Source organism: Vipera ursinii (genome assembly GCF_947247035.1).
Source record: "Vipera ursinii genome assembly, chromosome: 1".
In the NCBI taxonomy this organism is placed as follows: domain Eukaryota; kingdom Metazoa; phylum Chordata; class Lepidosauria; order Squamata; family Viperidae; genus Vipera; species Vipera ursinii.
In genome coordinates, this window is record NC_139512.1 from 5,530,834 (window position 1) to 5,553,190 (window position 22,357).

The following is a 22,357-nucleotide window of genomic DNA, read 5'->3' on the forward strand; positions in this document are numbered from 1 at the left end:
TAGAACCAGTAGGAACAGAATCATGGTTATCTAAAAGGGGGTTGGCCTCAGTGGTTGGTGCTGCAATGGTGCAATTGAAGCTCTGCCTGTTTTTGTTTTTTTTACGTGAGACATCTATGCTTTGATTGCATTGCCACAGTTGCTGTATTTTTAATTGAAGGGTCCTGTAACTGGAACAAAAAGAAATTGGCCTAACCAGGACTTTTTTTCTCATAGAACGCTCAGAACGGAGTTCCGGCACCTTTTTTGGATGGAACCTTGTAGGGTAGGCAAGGCGGGTTGTATGACATGTGTGAGTTCCGGCACCTTTTTCTTTTACAAAAAAAGCACTGGGCCTAACTATTGCTATCTCGCTTTTGTAATCCGCGTTTGCATCAGGGATAAAATTCATGCAAGTGTGGGAAAACATGTACATGGATGGGATGTACTGAAGGAGGGAAAAAGGGAGTGTACAGGAATGATTGATGCCTTCCTTATAATGGCTCTGTTGTCTGATTTTCATTGGCTAACAAAGTTTATAAAGTAATGCTACTAATTTTCCAAGGTGTGGCACTTCTGGACATAACTCTGCCAGCGTTCCAGATTGTTTGTCACCCAGCTGTTTTACTTGATCAAATAAAGCACTCTTTCCTCAAGAAGCCTCCGTTTGAGTTGCCTGATTAGACTTTTAATGGTATCTCAAGTTTAATAAGGGCCATTTCAATACAGGTAGTCCTCGACTTATGACCGGTTACTTAATGACCATTCAAAATTACAAAAAAGTGATTCACAATCTGTCCTTGAAGTTGTGATTGCCATGCCATTCCCCCACCGTTAAATGTCTGTGGAGTTTCTCAGTCACAACAGGTCACAGTTGTCCCAAAGGTGCTTTTTCAAGAGGCAACTGGACTTTCTTGTTTCTTTTTGAAGACATTTCGCTTCTCATCCAAGAAAATTCTTCAGCTCCGACTTGGATGGTGGGGAATGGAAGGAAAGTCTGCAAGGAATATAAATCCTTCCATTCCCCACCGTCCAGTCAGAGCTGAAGAAGCTTCTTGGATGAGCAGCGAAACGTTTACGAACATTTATGAACAATTGCAGTACCCTGCTGGATCGTGGTTTGCAAAAAAAAAAACAACTGGATGAGTCTGATCTGCACTTATGACAGCACAATTTGCTTCATGATTGTTATAAAACAGTAATAAAATTGAGTCCAGTGGCATGATGACTTGAATTACAAGAAAAATTGTGAGTTCAGTTGTGGTTGTAAGTCAAGGATTACCTGTATTTTGTGGTGAAAAGCACTACTGCAAGACTTTATGTAATAAAGAAATGTATAATAATAATAATAATAATAATAATAATAATAATAATAATAATAATAATAAAGTTGGAAAGGACCTTGAAGGTCATCTAGCCCAACACCTCCCTTGCTCAGGCAGGAAACCCTATACCATTTCGGACAAATGGCTGTCCAGTCTTTTTTAAAAAACTTCCAGTGTTGAATAATAATAGAGCCAGTTTGGTGTAGTCAGTGCTTAAGGTAGTAGGCTAGAAAGCGGAAGATCGTCAGTTCAAGTCCTGCTTTAGTCATGAAAAACAGCTGGGTGACTTTGTGCCAGTCCCTCTCTCTCTGCCCAACCCACCTCACAGGGTTGTTGTTGTGGGGAAAATAGGAGGAAGAAGGTGTGTAGGATATGTTAGTCACCTTTGGTCCTTTGTAGCCCTTTATTATTTATAAAGGGATATAAATAGCGATAAACGATAAAATAAATATATATATATAAAGCATTTAAAAAACTGGCATAAACTTGCAGGGTTATAGGAAATTAATATCTACCAACAAAGCAAGACTATCTGAATCTGCAGGATGGTAGGTATGGCAACTGAAGGGACACAGTTTCAGTTGTGATGCCGTACCTGCCATCTTATACATTTTCACCTCCCCTCCAGGTGGTCCTGCAAGGATGGAGGGACTCATTATCCTAAGACCCTTTTCCAGATCACCCCTCAGTCTTCCAGTCCTGGTCTTCCAAGTTCAATTGTTATGTTTCTAGGTTTGGAATTATAAATGTCCAATGGCTTGCCCTATACCAGCCTTATGTCTTTCCGATCTGTCGGTGATTCCCAGAATTCCTGGGTAGACTAGGAATTCTGGGAGTAACAGATCCAACCAGGGCTTTTTTTTCTCATAGAACACTCAGAACGGAGTTCCGGCACCTTTTTTGGATGGAACCTTGTAGGGTAGGCAAGGCGGGTTGTATGACATGTGTGAGTTCCGGCACCTTTTTCTTTTACAAAAAAAGCACTGGATCCAACACATCAGAGAGATTGGCGGCACTTGCAAATCTTGTTGTACATACGTGACTTCTGAAATAAAAAGAATCAGATTTTGTTCTTCCTGCACAATGAAGTGAAAGTGAAAAGTAAGATAACAACAACACAGAATTGGAAGAAGGAAGGGAGGAGAATGCAAGTCCATTGTTCTTGACACTTACCTGCACCTTTTTGCCTCCTCCCGACACCTTGGAAATGTATCCCATGATGTATTTTGCAGCCACTGTTTTCCCAGCGCCACTTTCACCACTAAAAATACACACACACATGCTGTAAAATGGTGAAACAGGATGAATTTAGAAAGCAGAGAGAACAGGAGCCTAAATGCCCCATTAGGTCTGGCAGAGAAGGGATGCTATGGGTACCCATCAGCTAGGGACCTTCCTTTGGTGCCTTCTCTGCTGTTGCTCCCACTTATGGAACATCCTTCTGCCTGAAATTAGATTAGCTCCACCTCTTTTGATATCCTGAAAGGTCCTCAAGACTCTGTTGCTTCCAAGAACATCTTTAGATCCTGCTGCTAAAATCCAAATAGCTGGTGGGACCTCCACCGTTTTTTGCATTAAAAGACCTCCAAAATAGACCTATTTGTGCTTAACCCACAACCTTTTCACACAAAATGAATGAAACACTCAACTGCATCATCAGGCATACCCCGGTGGCTTTGTAGATGGATGGTAGGAAGGAAGGAAGGAAGGAAGGAAGGAAGGAAGGAAGGAAGGAAGGAAGGAAGGAAGGAAGGAAGGAAGGAAGGAAGGAGTGGATAGGCAGGCAGGCAAGCTGCTTAACAGCAAGAAGAAATAATGGAATACAGGTAGTCCTCACCTTACAACTATTCATTTAACAACAGTTCAAAGTTACAACAGTCCTGAAAAAAGTGACATAACCTTTCCTCAGAGTTATGACTGTTGCACCCCTCCACTTAATCACATGACCACGATTTGGGCACTTGGCAACTACCTTGTCTTTGCAAGAGTTGCAGTGTCCTGCAGCCACATGACTGTGTTTTGTGACCTTCCCAATTTGTTTCTGCCAAGCCAAGTCAATGGGAAAAACCGGATTCGTTTAATGACTGTGTGCTTCATTTAACAATCACATGATTTGCTTAACAACCACGGTAAAAATGGTCATAAAATCAGATCCGGTCACGTGATGACTTGCTTTATAACTGTATCACTTAATGACCAAAATTCCTGTCCCAATTGTGGTCGTTAATCAAGGGCTGCCTGTATTTGGATCAATTTATTCAAGAAAACTTAAATAGTTTCTGATGCCTTCAGCACTGATTCAGATGGCTTTGTCGTTAAGCAGAACAAAACCCCTGCTTTAGGCAATGGGCTCCCTGCAATCCTAACCCACTGCTTGTCAAGTTTTCCAGAGCACTTGCTGCCCACCGGGACCCCATTTTGCTCAGAGGGAAGCCGGGGTGAAGCATTGGAAAGACAGTGGAGCCCACCTGGTTGGCCAAAAGGATGATGATAGATGCAGATGGGTGCAGGAAAAGTTTGCATTGAAGATGCCAGTAGAAAGAGCACTTTTTTTACTCCTGAATTTCCAAGAAAGGCTTCGCTTTTGGGCTCTTATTGCTAAGGACAATGCAAGGCTTATTTACAGAGCTTTGCAGTCTGCAGAGAGAGGAGAATTGCCCCATATCCTGCAATCACTCTTTTGCAATGATCTCATCATGATTGCAGTGGGGAAGATTAACTAAACAAAGGAGACAAGAGTTTGCACCCTGTGCTAAGGACAGCTTTTCTTTCACTGTCTAAAATCCAAAGCTTTATTTGTTTATCCAGTTTATTAGGTAATTTTTTATGGGCTAAAAGGTCCAGCATTTTTTTTTCTTTTTTGCATTCCCACCCATAAAGCTTGTTTGGCATGTAATGAAACTACAGAATTTTGAATAGAGGGAAAAGCCCATCTAGATGACATTCATGCTGCTTCTGCTTAGTATTGTAATTGAATCTTTTAATCGTCTACCATGTTTTTTTAATTATATATATTTATAACTGAGAGAAAAGTCTCACAAAATCACAATAGATATCACTGCAATATTTTTCATGAAAAAAGGAGGGGGGGAAAAAAGCCCCTTGCTTTCTGTAAAGTAAGTTAACCACAAAAAAGCACAAATTCCTGCAGGGTTTTGAGGTGGTTTTTTTAAAAAAAATTCTGAAGGACATTCTACTTATTGTGTAGTGGGTCCGACGCAAGGAAGAGACGCCAGCCGGAGTACGAGATCAGCTCTTTATTGGAAGGGGGGTAGCGTACTGAGGGATGAGGGTTACCTGGCCTCCTTAAACACCTAGCCAGGTAAGCGGACAGCCAATGGGGTTGGGCCTAGGTTTCCCGCTGAAACTGGGTTTCCCGCCAAAACCGTTCAGGCCAACGCCCCCTGGTGGCTGTTGCTATGCAGGTGCCTGCATACATAACACTACTGATTTTTTTTCCAATGTTGAGCAATATACACCCTTTTGCTGCTACTAATAAACTTCAGCTGGAGATCCTTGCAGCAGCAACCCTTGTAGACAGAGGATGTGGGGGAGCTGATTTGCAAGTAGCAGAAAGCAAACACTGAATTCTCCTAGTTCTTTTTTTTCCCATTTTTATACAGTGCAATGAAATTAAAGGGAAAGGATGGAAATTTCAAAGGCCTTGATCTCCTTTTGTTCAAAAGGCATTGCCAAACATTGTACTTATGACCACAACTGAGCCCAGAATTTCTGTTGCTAAGCAAGGCACTTGTTAAGCGAGTCACGTCCTACTTTGTGACCTTTTTGCCACAGTTCTTAAGCGAATCATGCGGTTTGTTAAGCAAATCTAGCTTCCTCCACTCACTTTTGCTTGTCAGAAGCCAGCTGGAAAGGGCACAAATGGAGATCACATGATCCTGGGACACTGCAACCATCACAAATGCATTCCAGTTGTGCCCAAATTTTGACCATGTGATCTTGGGGATGCTGCGAAGGTCATAAGTGCAAGGATTGCTTGCAAGACACTTTTTCAGTGCCATTGTCCCTTTGAACAGTCAGTAATCAAAAGGTTGTAAGTTGAGGACTACCTGTATTCCTCCCTGAGTCACTTTTAGTGAGATGGACAGCTGTACCTACTACTAGATAAGATAGAAAAATGTGGGTTAGATAGCAGCACTACCAGATGGATTCATAACTGGCTGACAGGCCGTACTCAGCGTGTTGTTCTCAATGGAACTGCATCTACATGGAAGGAAGTGTGTAGTGGGGTGCCCCAGGGCTCTGTTCTGGGCCCAGTGCTCTTCAACATCTTCATCAATGATTTGGATGAGGGGATAGATGGGGAACTCATCAAATTTGCAGATGACACCAAGCTGGCAGGAATAGCCAATACTCCAGAAGATAGGCTTAAGATACAGGAGGATCTGGACAGACTTGAACACTGGGTGCTATCTAACAAGATGAAATTCAATAATGAAAAAAGTAAGGTTCTACATTTAGACAGGAAAAATCAAATGCACAGGTATAGTATAGATGGTACCTTGCTCAATAGCAGTAACTGTGAGAGGGATCTCGGAGTCCTAGTAGACAATCACTTCAATATGAGCCAGCAGTGTGCTGCAGCTGCCAAAAAAGCCAACACAGTGCTAGGCTGCATTAACAGAGGGATAGAATCCAGATCACGTGAAGTACTAATACCACTTTACAATGCTTTGGTAAGGCCACACCTGGAATACTGCATCCAGTTTTGGTCACCACAATGTAAAAAAGATGTGGAGACTCTAGAAAGAGTCCAGAGAAGAGCAACAAAGATGATTGGGGGACTGGAGGCTAAAACATATAGGGAACAGTTACTGGAATTGGGTATGTGTAGTTTAATGAAGAGAAGGGTGAGGGGTGACATGATAGCAGTGTTCCAATATCTCAGGGGCTGCCTCAAAGAAGAGGGAGTCAAGCTATTCTCCAAAGCACCTGAAAGCAGGACAAGAAGCAACGGATGGAAACTAGTCAAAGAGAGAAGCAACCTAGAACTAAGGAGAAACCTCCTGACAATTAGAAGAAACCAGTGGAACAACCTGCCTCCAGAAGCTGTGAATGCTTGAACACTGGAGGTTTTTAAGAAGAGACTGGCCAGCCATTTGTCTGAAATGGTATAGGGTTTCCTGCCTGAGCAGGGGGTTGGACTAGATGACCTCCAAGGTCCCTTCCAACTTCTTCTTCTTCTTCTTCTTCTTCTTCTTCTTCTTCTTCTTCTTCTTCTTCTTCTTCTTCTTCTTCTTCTTCTTCTTCTTCTTCTTCTTATTATTATTATTATTATTATTATTATTATTATTACTATCATTATCATCATCATCATCATCATCATCATCATTATTATTATTATTATTGTATAAATTTAATACATAAATAAAATAAAACTGGTTCCTATAGCCAGCAATTTTCAGTGACAGCAGGGGTGGCGGCGGCTGTGCATTAAAGCAGGGCTTTTCAACCTTTTCACCCACTGTACCACTTTTAGGATATGGCAACATCCGAGTACCACCAGTCACCTAGCAAGGTGTCAAAAAACTGATGACCAAAAAAAAAGGAAAAAAGTGATGTAGTACAGGTAGTCCTCAACTTACAACAGTTCGCTTAGTGACTGTTCGAAGTTACAGTGGCACTGAAAAAGTGCCCCCCCAAGCCACAGCCGAGCAAGATACCTGCCTGCCTGCCTGGCGGCGCTCTTCCTCCTGTCTGAGGTTTTCATTGTTGTGAGCATTTCTGTTGAGGATTGGCAGTGGGGGTGGGGTGGGGGGTGTCTGGTTTTTATTTCCCCCACCTGCTGGGTGGTTGCAGCAGGTTTTGGTCACTTCACATGACCCTGGGACACTGTGACCATCATAAATATGAATCAGTTGCCAAGCATCTGAATGTAAATCACAAGAGCCTGGAGATGCTGCAACATTCCAGCTGATCGGTGCTTCTTCTGGGCTCAGCAGAAGTGCCAGGATCAGTGCCAAGCTCCAGCTGGAGCCTGGCGCTGATCCTGGTGCTTCCACTGAGCCCTGACAGCCCTGCAGCTCCAGCCATCTCTCGCTCAGGCTTGTGCGATGCTGCCATTCCCCTTCCCCACTACCACTTTTCTAGGATGGTCGCGTACCACCTGCCAGGTACCAATGTACCACAGGTGGTACCCGTACCACTGGTTGAAAAGCCCTGCCTTTAGCATCCTGATCTGCTGGTCAAGCAGACTGAGGTTCTTGCTTATAGATTCAAAAGTTTCAGGATCTTTCTACTTTAAGTGCAAAGATGGGATCGTCCAGGGGCATTTGCAGAGTGGAGTTCAAGAAGACCCACCATAGGGGCTTCAGTTGCACAGTTCTGATTGCCCTCTTGACTTTTTTGACCCCCAGTCATAGATGTGTCTGTTCCCCAGTCTAGACCTTCCTGGACACAGCATCCATCATCCTAGCTGCTGGTCCCTGCAGTCTGAAGTTTTTGGGGTCCTTGGTGCTCTTTGAGTAGTGTGGGAACAATCCAGAGAAAATAAATATTTTGGGGAATATTAAAAAAGGCAGAATATATTTCCCCAAAGGAATAAGGAAGAAGATCTTTTAAAAAAGCAGAAACTTCTCCACACTGTCCCTCCAGCCAGACAACTCAGGAGAAACTAGCTTTTAGAAATGCAGATGTAATAATCCCTTCAGAAAGGTTGGAGCCCTCCAGCTAAAAGCTGAAGAGATCAGGAAAACAAAGACCCTTTAAATCTACATACCCCCACCCAAACTCTAAGACAGGACATAATATGATTAACCCACCACCATTAGAATACCAGAAAAGCACACTCAGACTCAGGTGAAAGTTCAAGACACAGGAACAACTCCAAACAAAAGTCCAGGAAGGTATAAAAACCCACTCCCTACTACAGGTGCTCTTTTTTTTTCTTCCAGAGCCATCTTTCTGCCTGGCTCTCTTCTTCAATAAACTATAACCTTCTTCCTAAAGCAGTCGCCATGTTATTTATTCCCGGCTTGGACTGGACCCTGATGAAGACTTTTCCTTCAACAGTAAGGTAAAAGTAAAGGTTCCCATGCACATGTGTGCTAGTCGTTTCCAACTCTAGGGGCCGGTGCTCATCTCCGTTTCAAAGCCGAAGAGCCAGCGCTTGTCCGAGGACGTCTCCATGGTCATGTGGCTGGCATGACTAGACCGCCAAAGGCGCACGGAACACTGTTACCTTCCCACTGTAGTGGTCCCTATTTTTCTACTTGCATTTTTACGTGCTTTCAAACTGCTAGGTTGGCAGAAGCTGGGACGAGTAACAGGCGCTCACTTTGTTATGCAGCACTCGGGATTCGACCTGCCAAACTGCCGACCTTCTGATCGACAGGCTCAGCGTCCTAACCCACTGAGCCACCGCATCCCTATTCCTTCAACACTAGTGTTAGGCATATGGTGATAGCCTATCTAGTTGGGTTGAAAATATATAAACTATGATGTTGTGTCTTTAAGATGTTAATTGGCTGATGGGTGTGTAAGTGTTCTCATGGCCATAAGAGGGAGCTAGGAACGTAGCTTCTCTCTCTCTGCTCTCACTGTTTTTTTCACTGTTAGTTATTCTGATACTGCTATTGTTGGTTTACTACTGTGTTAAACCTGAACGACTGTGTTTTTGACCTCTGGACAGGTAAGAAGACTTTCTATTTGGATTACTACTTGGACTGTTATTATTGTGTATAACCTGGACTGTTTATTTTTGATCATGCTTTGTTTTTCAACCTAAAAGTAAAATATTTTTCTGTTTATCACAACTCAGTGTCTCTTGTGGTTACTGTGTGACTATTACTGCTCTCAGTACCCTTCATTGTCTGTGCAACTTCTTGTAGTTCAAGGAGACCTCTGCACACCTACTGACAAGTAGTATGCAGATATTGTTTATATCTCTCTTTATAGAGATAAACAACATCTACCTGCCACTCAAAAGAGACAGTCAAAAATCCCAAGAGGAAACAAAAAGATCAACACACCTCTTCACCAGCAACCAACACCCACCCACGTGAGCAGAGATTAACATCGAGATTAAGATCAGACCAACAATCCAGAAGAAACAATATCCCAGTCAAGGAATTACCAATGCAGATAAACAAGCTAACAGTAAATAACAGCCTATTTAAGAAACCACCAAGAACATTCCCACCAACACTGACAGGGAAAGCCACCCTGCTGCCTTTGAGCACTGATAATGTTACCTAGTTTGGTAATGAAATGTCTGCAAGAAAACCACCAAGCTCAGATAGCGCTTAAGGACCCCACATGAGCTCAACCATGAGCTACAAATATTCTCTTCCATCAGTTCGAAGTTTACCTGATGATGACACACTGGTTTTCTCCATCAATGAGCATATTGCGGTACATGTTGTCTGTGAGTGCATAAATGTGAGGTGGATTCTCATACTGAGCCTAGAATATAAGTCAGAGGTCCACAGTCAGGACTTAATATTTTCACCCATGGTCTTCGTTTTACTCTTCTAACATGTAAAAAAAGGGGGCTTTACGCTTACAGTGTAGTCCATGATTTTTACTTTTTGACTCCTGCCTAATAACAAACAAAGGTGAAAATTCCTACCACACCACATGAACAATGGGTTTAATTAAACAGATTGTATGGTAATAAATAAACAGATTACATACATGGATTTGTACTGGTCTGTGATTGCAATAATTTAATTTTAATTTTAACTTTATTAGATTTATATACCGCCCTTTCCCAAAGGACTCAGGGCGGTTTACAGGGCATTTTAAAATCACACCAATACAAAATACAAAAGTTAAAAGACAATTAAAAAGATTAAATTATCCCTGAAAATAAAACCCCAGTTAAAATTCTCAGCCTGGGCCAGAGAGCTCAAAGAGCCAAGTCTTCAGGTCCCGGCGGAATGAACGCAGGTCAGGGGCAGTCCTGAGCTGAACTGATTGATGGATACATGAATTAATCTGAGCTCATGGATTTAAGGGGACATAAAATAAAATAATAATAATAAAAAATTCTGGGGTCAATTTAATATATCATCCTGATTTGCTAGATACTAGCTGGAACCTGATATAATGCAATAGTTTTTCTACATTTCTTGCTTCAATTTGCAAAATCTTAGATTAGACCATTATTTTTACCAGCCTTCCCCAAAGGTTTTGGTAGAAAGAGTGATATCATTATATAATCCATTTTATTGGGTGGATTAAAAATGTAACTGGATAACAAAATAGATTGTAAGAAATTCAAGGAATGGGATCGTTCAGATTCCTTGGCTCTTATATTGTTTTTTCTCATCAAATGGACTCACCGCTCCTTGGTAGAGTTCAATTTCTCGATCTGTAAAGTAGGGCATCTGCTTAAAGGGGTTGACAGATATAAGGACTGGTCCAATATAGGTCTGAGCAATTCTTATTAAGGTCCAGAAAGAGGGAAAAAATGGCCTATGATTTCTTGAGTAAGGGCTCATAAACCTGAAAAGATTTGCAGCCATCTTGGCTGATGTCTTGCAGGTCATACAATGTACACCTAAAAAGTGGAAATGCTTCCCCCCCCCAAGAGTGGCTTCGTATGCTTTTTCAAACTGTGATAAAAATGCAAAGGATTATGAAATTTAACACATGCAATGATGCCTGCCTTGGAACCCTCTGGAGCAGGGGTCTTCAAACTTGGCCCTTTTATGGCTTGTGGACTTCAACTCCCAGAATTCCTCAGCCAGGCACACTGGCTGAGAAATTCTGGGAGTTGAAGTCCACAAGTCATAAAAGGGCCAAGTTTGAAGACCCCTGCTCTGGAGTGTCATTCTACTTCCTCCTATGGTATCAATGCTAAGTCTGCAAGAAATCCACAGACTCTTTCCTAAATATAGACTTATATGTGGATATAAATTTACGTATGCTGGTAGTTTCTGTCACAGAGCAAAAAACCTAGCCCACATCTGTACAGGTAGTCCTTGACTTATGACCGGTTGCTTAGTGACTGATTGAAGTTATGATACCCCCCCCAAAAAAATTACTGAGTTCTGAAGTTCTAACAGCTGCCCCATCCCATGGTCTTATGATTGCATTTCAGTTGCTTGGCAACCAGCCCACATTTATGGCTGTTTACAGTGTTCCACAGTCATGTGCCCATTAATTATGAGGTTTTTGCTGAAAACTGACATTTACTTCCACTTTTTAGCAAAAACGGCCACATTGAACAATGGTTTCACTTAACAACCATGGCATTTCCTTAGCAATAGTCATAAAAAGGCAGGCTCCATTACAGTTGTAAATGGAGGACTATCTGTACTGGTCTAGCAATAGTTTAATTTGCAAAAAGGCGTTTTCTGATCAAAATATACTCAAGGTCCTTTCAATATCCCCCTTGTCATTGCCCCCCTTTTAAAATAAGGCTAAAAGGATACGAAAATATAATCATCCATGTAACGTTTCTTCAGATTTTCAACGATGGCATCTTCATTAATTTTGGAGAGCAAGACCATGTCATCCACCCCGCTCTGTTTGACATTGTGGCTTTGCCAATGAAAGCGTTCCTTGCTGCCCTTTAAGAGAGAAGACAAAAAAAGAAAGATTTTATCCATGAGAAAGTAACCCTGGATTAAACTAGTGATCAGTCACTTTTCTTTGCTCTGGCTAGAGTTGATGGAGTTATAGCCAACACACCTGGAGGGCACCTGGTTGAAGAAGAATTAGGTACAGGTAATCCACAATTTACAACCATTCGTTAAATGACCATTGAAATTACAACAGCACTAAAAAGTGACGTATGACCAATTCTCACACTTATGACTGTTGCAGCATCCCCCACAGTCATGTGTTCAAATTTCAGGGGCTTGGCAAATGGTTACGATGGTTGCAGCATCCTGGGGTCCTGGGACTGTCACTTGGAACCTTCCTAGAGAGCTTCTGACAAGTAAAGTCAATGACTACCTGATTCACTTAGCAACTGCAGTGATGCGCTTAACAACAATGCCAAAAAAGTCATAACGTGTGGCATGACTCACTGAGCAACTGCCTTGCTTAGCAATGGCAATTTTGGTCTCAATTGTGGTCATAAGGTGAGGATTACCTGTAAAATTTATCCCTTAGAGATTTTTTGTTCTTTTTAACCAAAATTGCATTTGTAGTAAAATTTCTCCACTTTTAACCACTAGCTGGAGACCTTTGTGAATCCTCAGACTTTGGAAATAGAGTTTTTATTTTGCATTTCCTGCATTGGATGAGGAGAGCACATATTTCTCCTTCTGTCCTGTCCACTTTTTATAGAGGCACGATTGAGAGCATTTTAACAAACTGCATCATTGTCTGGTTTTGTGGCAGCCGTGCCTCAGATAGAAAGTCCATACAGAGATCGGTAAGGACAGCCGAGAAGATCATAGGAAGCTCACTTCCTGGTATTCAGGATGCTGCTTATGTGCTATGTGCTTAAAGCTCAAAGCATTGTTAGAGACCCCATGCACCCACTTTATGGTCTGTTTCTGTTGCTTCCCTCTGGGAGGAGGTTTTGAAGTATTTCTAGCAGGACTACCCGATTCTGTAATAGCTTTATTCCCTATGCCATCCAACTAGTAAATTCGCAAGATTCGCTTTTCTCGCCATGCACATGTATTCATAACCCGAACTAGATTGTGTTGTTTTTCTGTGTCATATAATGTATGTGGGTATATGCATAATTCTGTATTTATTTATTTATTTATTTATTTATTTATTTATTTATTTATTTATTTATATTTATTTTTGTCATATTTATGTAGTGTATATCGGAGGTGGTGACCCTTTGAGAGCTGTATGCAATGAAATTTCATTTTAACGTATGCCAATTAGTGTACTTTCAAAGTGACAATAAAGTTATTCTATTCTATTCTATTCTATTCTATTCTATTCTATTCTATTCTATTCTATTCTATTCTATTCTATTCTATTCTATTATTATTCCATATTCTATTCTATTCTATTATTCCATATTCTATTCTATTCTATTCTATTCTACTCTACTCTACTCTACTCTACTCTACTCTACTCTACTCTACGCTACGCTACGCTATGCTATGCTATGCTATGCTCTGCTATGCTATTCTTTGTTTTTCACGATGCGATTGCTATAAGTTTTGATTCTTATTCTAAATTGCTTTGCTTTTTTTAACATTGGCCAGTTGAATGATTGAATAGGGACAGCTCATAGGAGTTTGCTTCTGGAGTCCAGTAGGAGAAAGAATGACCAGGGGTCATTCTGAAGGATTGTATGCTGTAATGTGAGGGAGTGAAAATGCCATTGCTTGAATAGCCGCTGATTATGAGGGGTGTGTCCTGAAAGATGTGATTTGCATACTGAATGGGGTTGGATGTTAGCTTCCAGCTCAGTAAGCAGTGACTATATGGGTAGACATGACTACAATTGGGACCAGAACTTTTATCGTTAGGTGATGTAGTCATTAAGTGAATTTCACCCATTTTTTGCAGCATTTGTTAAGCAAATCACTGTGGTCATTAAATGAGTCATTATGTGAATCCAGCTTTCCACATTGACTTTGTTGTTGGAAGCCAGCTGGGAATGTTACAAATGGTGATTATGAGACCGCAGGATCTTGCAACTGCCATAAATACATGCCAGTTGCCAATCATTTGAATTCTGGTCATTTGCCATAACCATGGGAATGCTGTGATGTGAAGGACCAGTTTCATGTCACTTTTTTCAGTGCCATTGTAATTTCAAACTGTCACTGAGCAAATGGTCATAAGCTGAAGACTACTTGTGTTGCTACTGCTAAAGAATGCCTTAAATCTGGTTCACTCATCATGTTCCTCCAATTTTCTTGCTATCCCTATGGTTACATGACCATGGTCAGATTAGAATTGCCTGTAGATGAGATGGGTGGCAAATAAATTTAATCAAAATAAATAAAATTAACAGTTTGGGAAGGGAGGAGTTTAAAGCGAAATCTCCCACTATTTTCTAAGTCAAGAGTGTCAGAATCCATTTATATCACATTCATAAATGTATGTTTAAAACATTATTCCCCCCCCATACGGATTCTGCCATCTCCTGAGGAAGGAGGAGCATATGTGGATTCAGCCTGCCTTAGGTTATTTCAAAGACCAAGGAAACCTTTTGAACTGGGGGGGGGATCAAAAGGGAGGGGGAGAGGAAGAAGGCAATAACCATAAAAATTTGAAGTTCCTTTTTTTTTCCTACGAAAGGGTTGACACGAAGTAGAAGGATGGGGGCTGACCAAATGGGGTTGAGGGAAGGGGGGTTGAACTTGGTACCCTTTATAAAATTTCAATTTGTAAAACAATACTAAGTCCTGTCTTGTATTCCCACAACCAAGCATGTCCTAGTAAAGATTCCTTTTGGACTAGAAATGACTCCAAGAGTTTTTGTCTTCCTAAGACGTGGTTTGGGATGGGTCCTGACAGATGAGAATCGGAGACAAGAACAAGCCAACAAAAAATAAGGTTTCTGTTGATTATGTCTGAAGAAAAAAGAGGAAAAACATAGGGACAAGAATCTGAAACTGTGACACACATTGCTTGTGGCGTGTGTGAATTCCTTCTGAACTTGCAACATAGCCAAACTTGTTACAGTACTTGAAGAAAAACCAAAAGCTTTACAGCAGGTGACCATACTTCAGTTGATTAAAAAGGCCGAGGATTTATCAGTTCTAAGAAAGGAGGTTTTGCAACTGAAACAGCAGAAATATTGTTCATCCTCCAGGTTGTTGCTATCCTTTTCTTATTGCCTTTTTGTTCTTCAAATAAGAAATCCCATTATTTTTATTTAACATAGTTGCATAGGGCAGCACATTTGCTTAGGTATTACATTTATAGGACAACCCAACCCAACAACATCACTCTGACCAGGGTACAAAAATTAACAACAGACACAAAGAAAAACAGCACCTAGCATGTGCATGAATAAAATGGTAGCAAGTCTTAAAATATACTGTAACTCAACCAATTGGACCTCTACTCATCTTGCCCCCCCAAAACGTGGGGGAAACAGCCAGGCCTTGATTGCCTTTCTAAAGGCCTGAAGTTTTTAGTCAACCATGTTTTGAGGGAAGATTGTTTGAGAAGGTACGGGCCACCATTGAGAAGGCAATGGGTTAACAAAGAAATGAAATGAATGGAATTTTATTAACTAACTTTAAAAGTTATAAATGGGTTCTCTTGATTCCACAGTGTATATATATTTAATCAATACTACCTACCTGAGCACAAAATATAATTCTAACCCTATCCTGATAGGTGCAGGTCTTCTTAGCTAGGACTCTGAGCCTCTCTTAGGCACATCTGACCATCCATACCTCCATCCTACCCAGTTCTCTTCTTCTTCTAGAACATTGTTTCTCAACCTCAGCAATTTTAAAATGTGTGGACTTCAACTCTCAGAATTCTGTAAGTTAAAGTCCACACATTTTAAAGTTACTGAAGTTGAGAGAAACAGAACTAGAATAGAATAGAGGTGTCCTGCAATGTCATGGTGTGAATGGCAATTCCACCCTGCCAACCTTACAAGGAGCAGCCCTCCAGGAAGAAAACAGAAACAATGGAGCAAGCTGCCAAAAAAGTCAGTGCAGTCCTAGGCTGCATCAACAAAGAGGTTGTCAGCCTGCCTACAACTTCGACCTCTAAATAGAAATGATCGTTAGCTCCATTTGTTGAGAAAGGTATGGCTTTATTAGAGATCAAGTGTATTGCAGTATTGCATAGCCAGAACAGAGAATCACGCGCCAAAATCCCTAAGTTCTACTTTTCCCTCCCTTTACTATCTTTTATTGCCCATCCCAGTGTGACCAATCAAGTTCATGCAAGATGCTTTCATAACATAACATAACAAGCACAATTTGGTATGTAGCTTCCTCTTTCCTCCAGCTGGGTGACCTTGAGGCAGCATCTCAAGAAAGTACAGCCTCTACTTTTTATTTCCCAAGCATCTCCCCCTCCACCTTCATTCCCCCTCCCCACAGTGCATGGCAATTTGTCACAGCAAGCACAGCAAGCATAAGGTGGCAGCTGACAGAGGTCATGCAAAGAGTTAGTACTGTTTTGGTAAGATCACACTTGGAATATTTTATCCAGTTTTGGTCACAGCAATACAAAACAGAGACTCTAGAAAGAGCAAACAGAAGAGTAAGTAAGGATGATTAGGGGGCCAGAGGCTAAAACATATGATGAACGGTTGCAGGATATGTCTAGTCTAATAAAGAGGAGTAGGGGATCACATGATAGCATCTTCCAATATTTGAGGCGCTGCCACAAAGGAGAGGGGTCAACCTATTTTCCAAAGCAGGACAAGAATCAACGGATGGAAATTTATCACGGAATGATCTAATCTACAACTAAGGAGAAAATTCCTGACAATAAGTATAATTAATCAGTAGAACAGCTTGCCTACAAAAGTTGTGGGCCCTCCATCACTGAAGACTTTAAAGAAGAGATGGTTGGACAGCCATTTGTCCAGAACGATGTAAGATCACCTCCTTGAGCAGGAAGTTGGACTAGAAGATTTCCAAGGTCCCTCCCAACTCTATTATTCTGTACGCTCAGCAGATGGAAATAACCACCAGAAGCAGGATACAGAGAAAATATTGTGCTCTGCTGGAACTCAAGAGTATTTAAAGGAAACAAAGTCAGACCAGGCAGAATGGGAGCTGGGAGGGTTGTTAGCCCTAAAAGGCATAGAGGATGCAGCTGGGCCCAATCAGAAGAAAAGAAAAGAGTCATGCTATTTGGTGACTCTGCCCTATGAAGAACTGAAACAAGCATACGTCAGCCAAGCCCATCGGCCTATGAAATGTGTGGTCTTTCAGGAAACTCCTGACGTCTCTTGCTTTTTCTTTTTCTTTTTCTTTAATTTAACAGCAAGACACAGAGCACTCACAAAAACCAACAAACAAAAAGATTGGATTTGATTAGAAAAAAGTGAAAAAAGATGTATTATAGTGATTAAAACAAATGCGATCAAAAAGAAAAAGAAAACTAATGGATAAAAGAGAGAAAGATCCATATAGCATGACTAAAGATTTAAAATGCATTCAATCTATAAGCATACGAAGGTAGTCCTCGACTTACGACCACAATTCAGCCTAAAATTTCCATTGCTAAGCAAGACAGTTGTTAAGTGAGTTTTGCTCCATTTTACATCTTTTCTTGCCACGCTGTTAAGTGAATCACTACAGTTGTTAAATGAATCATTCAGCGATTAAGCGAATCTGACTTCCCCCATTGATTTTGTTTGGCGGATGTCAGCTGGAAAGGTTACAAAGGGTGATCACATGACCCCAGGACAATGAAACTGTCATAAATATCAGTCAGTTGGCAAGCATCTGAATTTTGATCACATGACTATGGGAATGCTGCTACCGTCTAATTGTGAAAAGTGGTCATAAGTCACTTTTTTCAGTGCCATTGTAACTTCGAATGGTTACTAAACGTATGATTGCAAGTCAAGGACTACCTGTAATTCAATCTTGACTGTGTGGAAACATATCTTTAGAGCAGTGGTGGCGCAGTGGTTAGAATGCAGTATTGCAGGCTAATTCTGCTGAGTGCTAGCAGTTCGATTCTCACCACCTCAAGGTCGACTCAGTCTTCCATCCTTCTGAGGTTGGCAAGATGAGGATCCAGATTGTTGGGGGCAACATGCTGACTCTGTAAACTGCTTAGAGAAGGGCTGTAAAGCACTGTTAAGTGGTATATAAGTCTAAGTGCTATTGCTTTGCTTCTTACTATCTTTAGAACACAGACTTCTCAAAAATAGGTAATAGACTCATATCCTGGAATAGTTCCTTAAAATTAGAAGGGTGTTTCCCTCACTTGTGTTGACAACTTTCTTCTTTCTGAGGATAAAAAAAGGCACCAGAACATCAGCAATTCTTTTTTTAAATAATATTTTATTAGTTTTCCAATTCTACATTTGAGTATTAAAGCAACGTGGTAACTGAGTTAATCAATAATTCAATAACAAAATCTTTAGTGCAAATCTCAGGTTACAACATCAGATATTTCTTCTCTTTTCCCCTTAATATTTACTGTCTCATATTCAAGCTAGTACAGTTCTAATTATATCAGCTCAATAAAAACCTCATTATTACATTTATCAATAGAATGCCGACCATAGAAGAGTGGACTTTAAAGGTTTCCGACCTGGCAGAGATGGCGAAGATTTCGGCCTATTTGAAAGATCATTCGCAAGAACGTTATATTATGGAATGGAGAAAATGGATTGAGTTTATCCAGAACAAGTATAGGGTTAAGAAGTTTTATGTAGCATTCGAATAAGTCTTCTTTCGTTTTTTTTTTCCTTTTTCTATTTTAGTTTTTTATATATATTTGATATTGCTAAGGTTTGTTTTATCCTATATAAGCTAGAGAGTGATGGATTTTAGAATTTATAGTTGTTAGTATATGGTTGTTTATGATTGCTTTTTTATATATATATACCTTGTATTAAGCTCTGGGAAGTCGGGGGGGGAGGGGGGGAAGGGGGGAGGTAGGGGGGGAGGAGGGAGGGGGGAGGGGGGGAGGTAGGGGGGAGATAGGGGGGGAGGAGGGAGGGGGAAGGGGGGCTTTTTAAAGGAAAACTGTATTTTAAAACTTTTCAATAAAAAAAAATAATTTTTTGGCTTATAAATATCTTATTTACATTCAGCCTTCATAAGCAATCCATATCCTGTTAAATTTTTAGTTTCTCATCAATATTCCAATTTAACCTTTAATATTTATAATTTTCAGACTTTGGGTAACCAACATTTCCCTTATCTCACTTCATAACAAAATATAATATCCAGAATACACATTTTATCTATTTGCATATAATCTTGTTCTATTTCCTAAAAGTTATCTATTTCCCACCATATTAAACTATTTACTTAATAATACAATATCCCCTTTAATAAATCAAAACTATTATATATATATTGCTTAGGTTAATCAATAAATGAAACATTCATAATAATTATTATTTTTCCTTTTTAGGTCTAATTTTTAAATATTAAACAAATAAAACCCTTATTTTCAACTGATTTCCAAGTATTTTAAATCTAATGACCCAAATTCCCCTTATCTCAACATCTCCCTTTAACCCTCTAATTGATACTATGAAATCCCCTCTAACAAGTCAAAACCCCAATTTTCTTCAACCTTATTCTAGCTTTCTTCCTTTGCCAACTAGGCTTCCATATCAGTGCTTTTAGATCGTCAAATAGATCTCCCTCTATTATATATGTTATTTGAAATAAACGAGACCATTTGATTGCCAGTTTTCTGGAAGGACTAGCCAATCTGTATTCATTAAATTGTGTCCCTATTATTCCAGTTCCCCATGCTTTCTCTGATATATTTGTCTTCAGTTCAATCTGTTCTTCTTCTTTCTCAAATTTCTTCTGTTTTATATAGAAAGGCATTTCCATTTTCAATGTTGTCATTTCCTTTTCTGGATTTTCCATCAGCTGTATTTGTTGGTCAATTGAGTCCTCTGTCTTAATATTTGATTGTTTCACTTCTTCTGTTATCTTTTGCATTGTTGGTTCTTTGGTTGTAGTCAAAGTTTGTATTTGTATATCTACGCTGGTGTCTTGATCTTTTATTTTAGGTCTTATTTTATCACAGGCTGAAAGAATGGTTTCATCATTGCTTTCAGCATGGAAAGAATCTTTTCCTAGTTTTCATCCATCTCTTTCACGTATTTATAGTCTTTCTAATTAAAGTTGTTTATCAAGCAAAAGTCAGTAAGGGTTTACATTCACAATTCAAGTAGGCCAATTATGCCGCCCAGCTGTTCTCTTACAGCTAAGTCTCTCACAGGTGGTGCTAAGGTCAGGAAAGTCTTATCTAAGTCAGGGCTTCAAACCAAGTCTCTTTTAGGAAATAACAAATTGTAATGCCAAACTTCGCCACAAGATGTCACCGATGCCATTTAAGGTTTTTTAAGTCCAAAATTTTTCTAATCCTTTTTCCAATTTTATTTCTTTTTTGTAGATAAAAACAAGAGTCTCCAGTAAAAGTAGGAAAATTTTTGGTCCCCAAGTTTCAGGAACATATAAATCCAATTAGATTAAAATTGTTCTCTTTAATGCTTTGATTCCCTTGGGTAGTCAGACGCCGCTATTCTTAGAGGGTGGGATAGAAATTTCCTTCCCTCTCTCCCCACAGGGGGATAGCTATTTCAAGCAGCTTTTGCAGGAAAAGAAGGTACTTAGGGTAAAGAGGATCAAATCTTATCCAGTTTCATCTGCATTGCTTTCGAAGTGCTTGATAGTGAATCTGACTTCGGCTGTCTGCAGCCTAATGATGGGCCATATTGCTATGGCTGGTCTTTCCTCCACCAGTTTGGAGGGCTTCCCCAGATCGAGCGGAAGGTCTAACGCCTTCCTGCGATCAAGCAGGGGTCCCCTCCTTGCTCGTCGCCCCTACAGGGTGACTTTCGACCCTTTCCAGGGTCCCCTAGGGAAGGGATATCAGACGTGGAAGATGGAGCTTGCCTTTCGAATGTCTGCAGCGACCGCGGCGGCAAACTGGAAGTCAAGATCAGCAATTCTTGACAGGCAGGACTTGGTTGAGGATGTGGGGATAGCAAGAAAATTGGAGGAATGCGGCCAGGTGAATGAGTGATGAGTGAGACTGATTTAAGGCATTCCTTAACCAGTAAGAATGCAGGTAGTCCTTGACTTATGACCATTTGTTTAGTGACTGAAGCTACAACGGCACTGAAAAAAGTGAACTTTTGTCCATTTTCACATTTACGACCATTGCTGCATTCCCATTGTGATATGATCAAAATTTGGTTGCTTGGCAACTGGCATGTATTTATGATGGTTGCAGAATCCTGGGGTCTCATAATCAGCATTTGAAACCTTCCCACCCAGCTTCGGACAAGCAAAGTCAATGGAAGCTAGGTTCTCTTAATGACTGTGTGCTTCACTTATCATCCATAGTAATTTACTTAACGACCAGAGCGAAAGGTCTTAAAATTGGGCCAAACTCCCTTAACAACTGCCTCTCTGTCCCAGTTGTGTATTACTTTGGAGAGAAGTCATGCAATGGCAGAGGCTTGAAACAAGGCAAGTATCAGTGAGACAAGAGACTTGCAGAGAGGGGACACTGAAATTCATGAGATGTATCTATTTACCAACAAGGATGGATAGAAAAGATTTCAGCTCAGCATCACCAGCAATGTTTCTCAGCATCTGATTTAACATAAAAGATAAATTTAAAACAAGCACTTCCTCTTTGCAGCCCTTACTGTGAATTTAGTTTGTTCAGGCTTATTCATCTCCTTTGCAAATGACTGGCCTGCATATTCAAAAGCCTGGGCTTCTTCATTGTTGCTGCAAACAATATAGGCTGAAGAGTTTATGCAGGATACTGAAAATAAAGATGCCACATCCTGTGTTGACCACCCAGTGCAATGAGAAATAAGCTGGTTGGATTCACTCTTTCAGAGAGGAGCTAAGAAGGCAGTAAGGAAAAAAAATGCTAAACTTTTCAAGTCACTGCCCAGAATACTTTTATCTTGCACAGTCTTGAGCCGTATGAGGATTAGATGCCAGCCAGGACCAAAACTAGGGAGAATTGACATCTGATTTTTAAAAATCTTTGTTCAGGATGAGGCATAAAAACAGCGATTTGTATCTCATCGCTTGTCTTGCATGATTTTACTAACTGGAGCACAATCCAGAGGCTGGTGGGAAAGAACTGGGAAAGCAGGACCTGGTGAGACTCTGGAAGTCCATGTAGGAGTGTATCTACAGGTAGTCCTCAACTTATGTCGGGTCGCATAGCGAGAGTTCAAAATTATGACCTACAGGGGACATAAGAAATAGAAGTTCTGATGGTTGTCTCCCCTGCGCCGCCCCCCCGCCCCCCCAATATTGACCATACTTTGGACACATTGCACCACAGCTGCATTACAGCCATTTGCAGGATCTCATAGTCACATGACCATATTTTATGACAGTTTTGCTGAAAAGGGGCATTGACTTCCGTTTTGGGGCAACACTGTGTCATAGTGAACAATGGGTTCATTTAACAAGCGCGTAAAAACGTCATAAAAA

At 40.6% G+C, this 22,357-nt stretch overlaps 1 protein-coding gene across 2 annotated transcripts in view; it reads right to left on the minus strand.

The window, feature by feature from the left end:
• MYO1F (myosin IF) overlaps positions 1–22,357 on the minus strand; it is a gene marked incomplete at its 5' end in the record, with an annotated part of 85,880 nt that overhangs the window by 44,018 nt on the left and 19,505 nt on the right. The window contains 4 exons of one of the 2 annotated variants that reach the window (XM_083363221.1): positions 2,478–2,565; positions 9,634–9,728; positions 10,610–10,699; positions 11,705–11,842. In XM_083363221.1, coding sequence (XP_083219347.1) covers positions 2,478–2,565; positions 9,634–9,728; positions 10,610–10,699; positions 11,705–11,842 — 411 coding nt within the window. Of the gene's footprint in view, positions 1–241; positions 503–2,477; positions 2,566–9,633; positions 9,729–10,609; positions 10,700–11,704; positions 11,843–22,357 lie in introns of those variants that run through there. The other variant, XM_083363222.1, reaches the window with a different exon arrangement.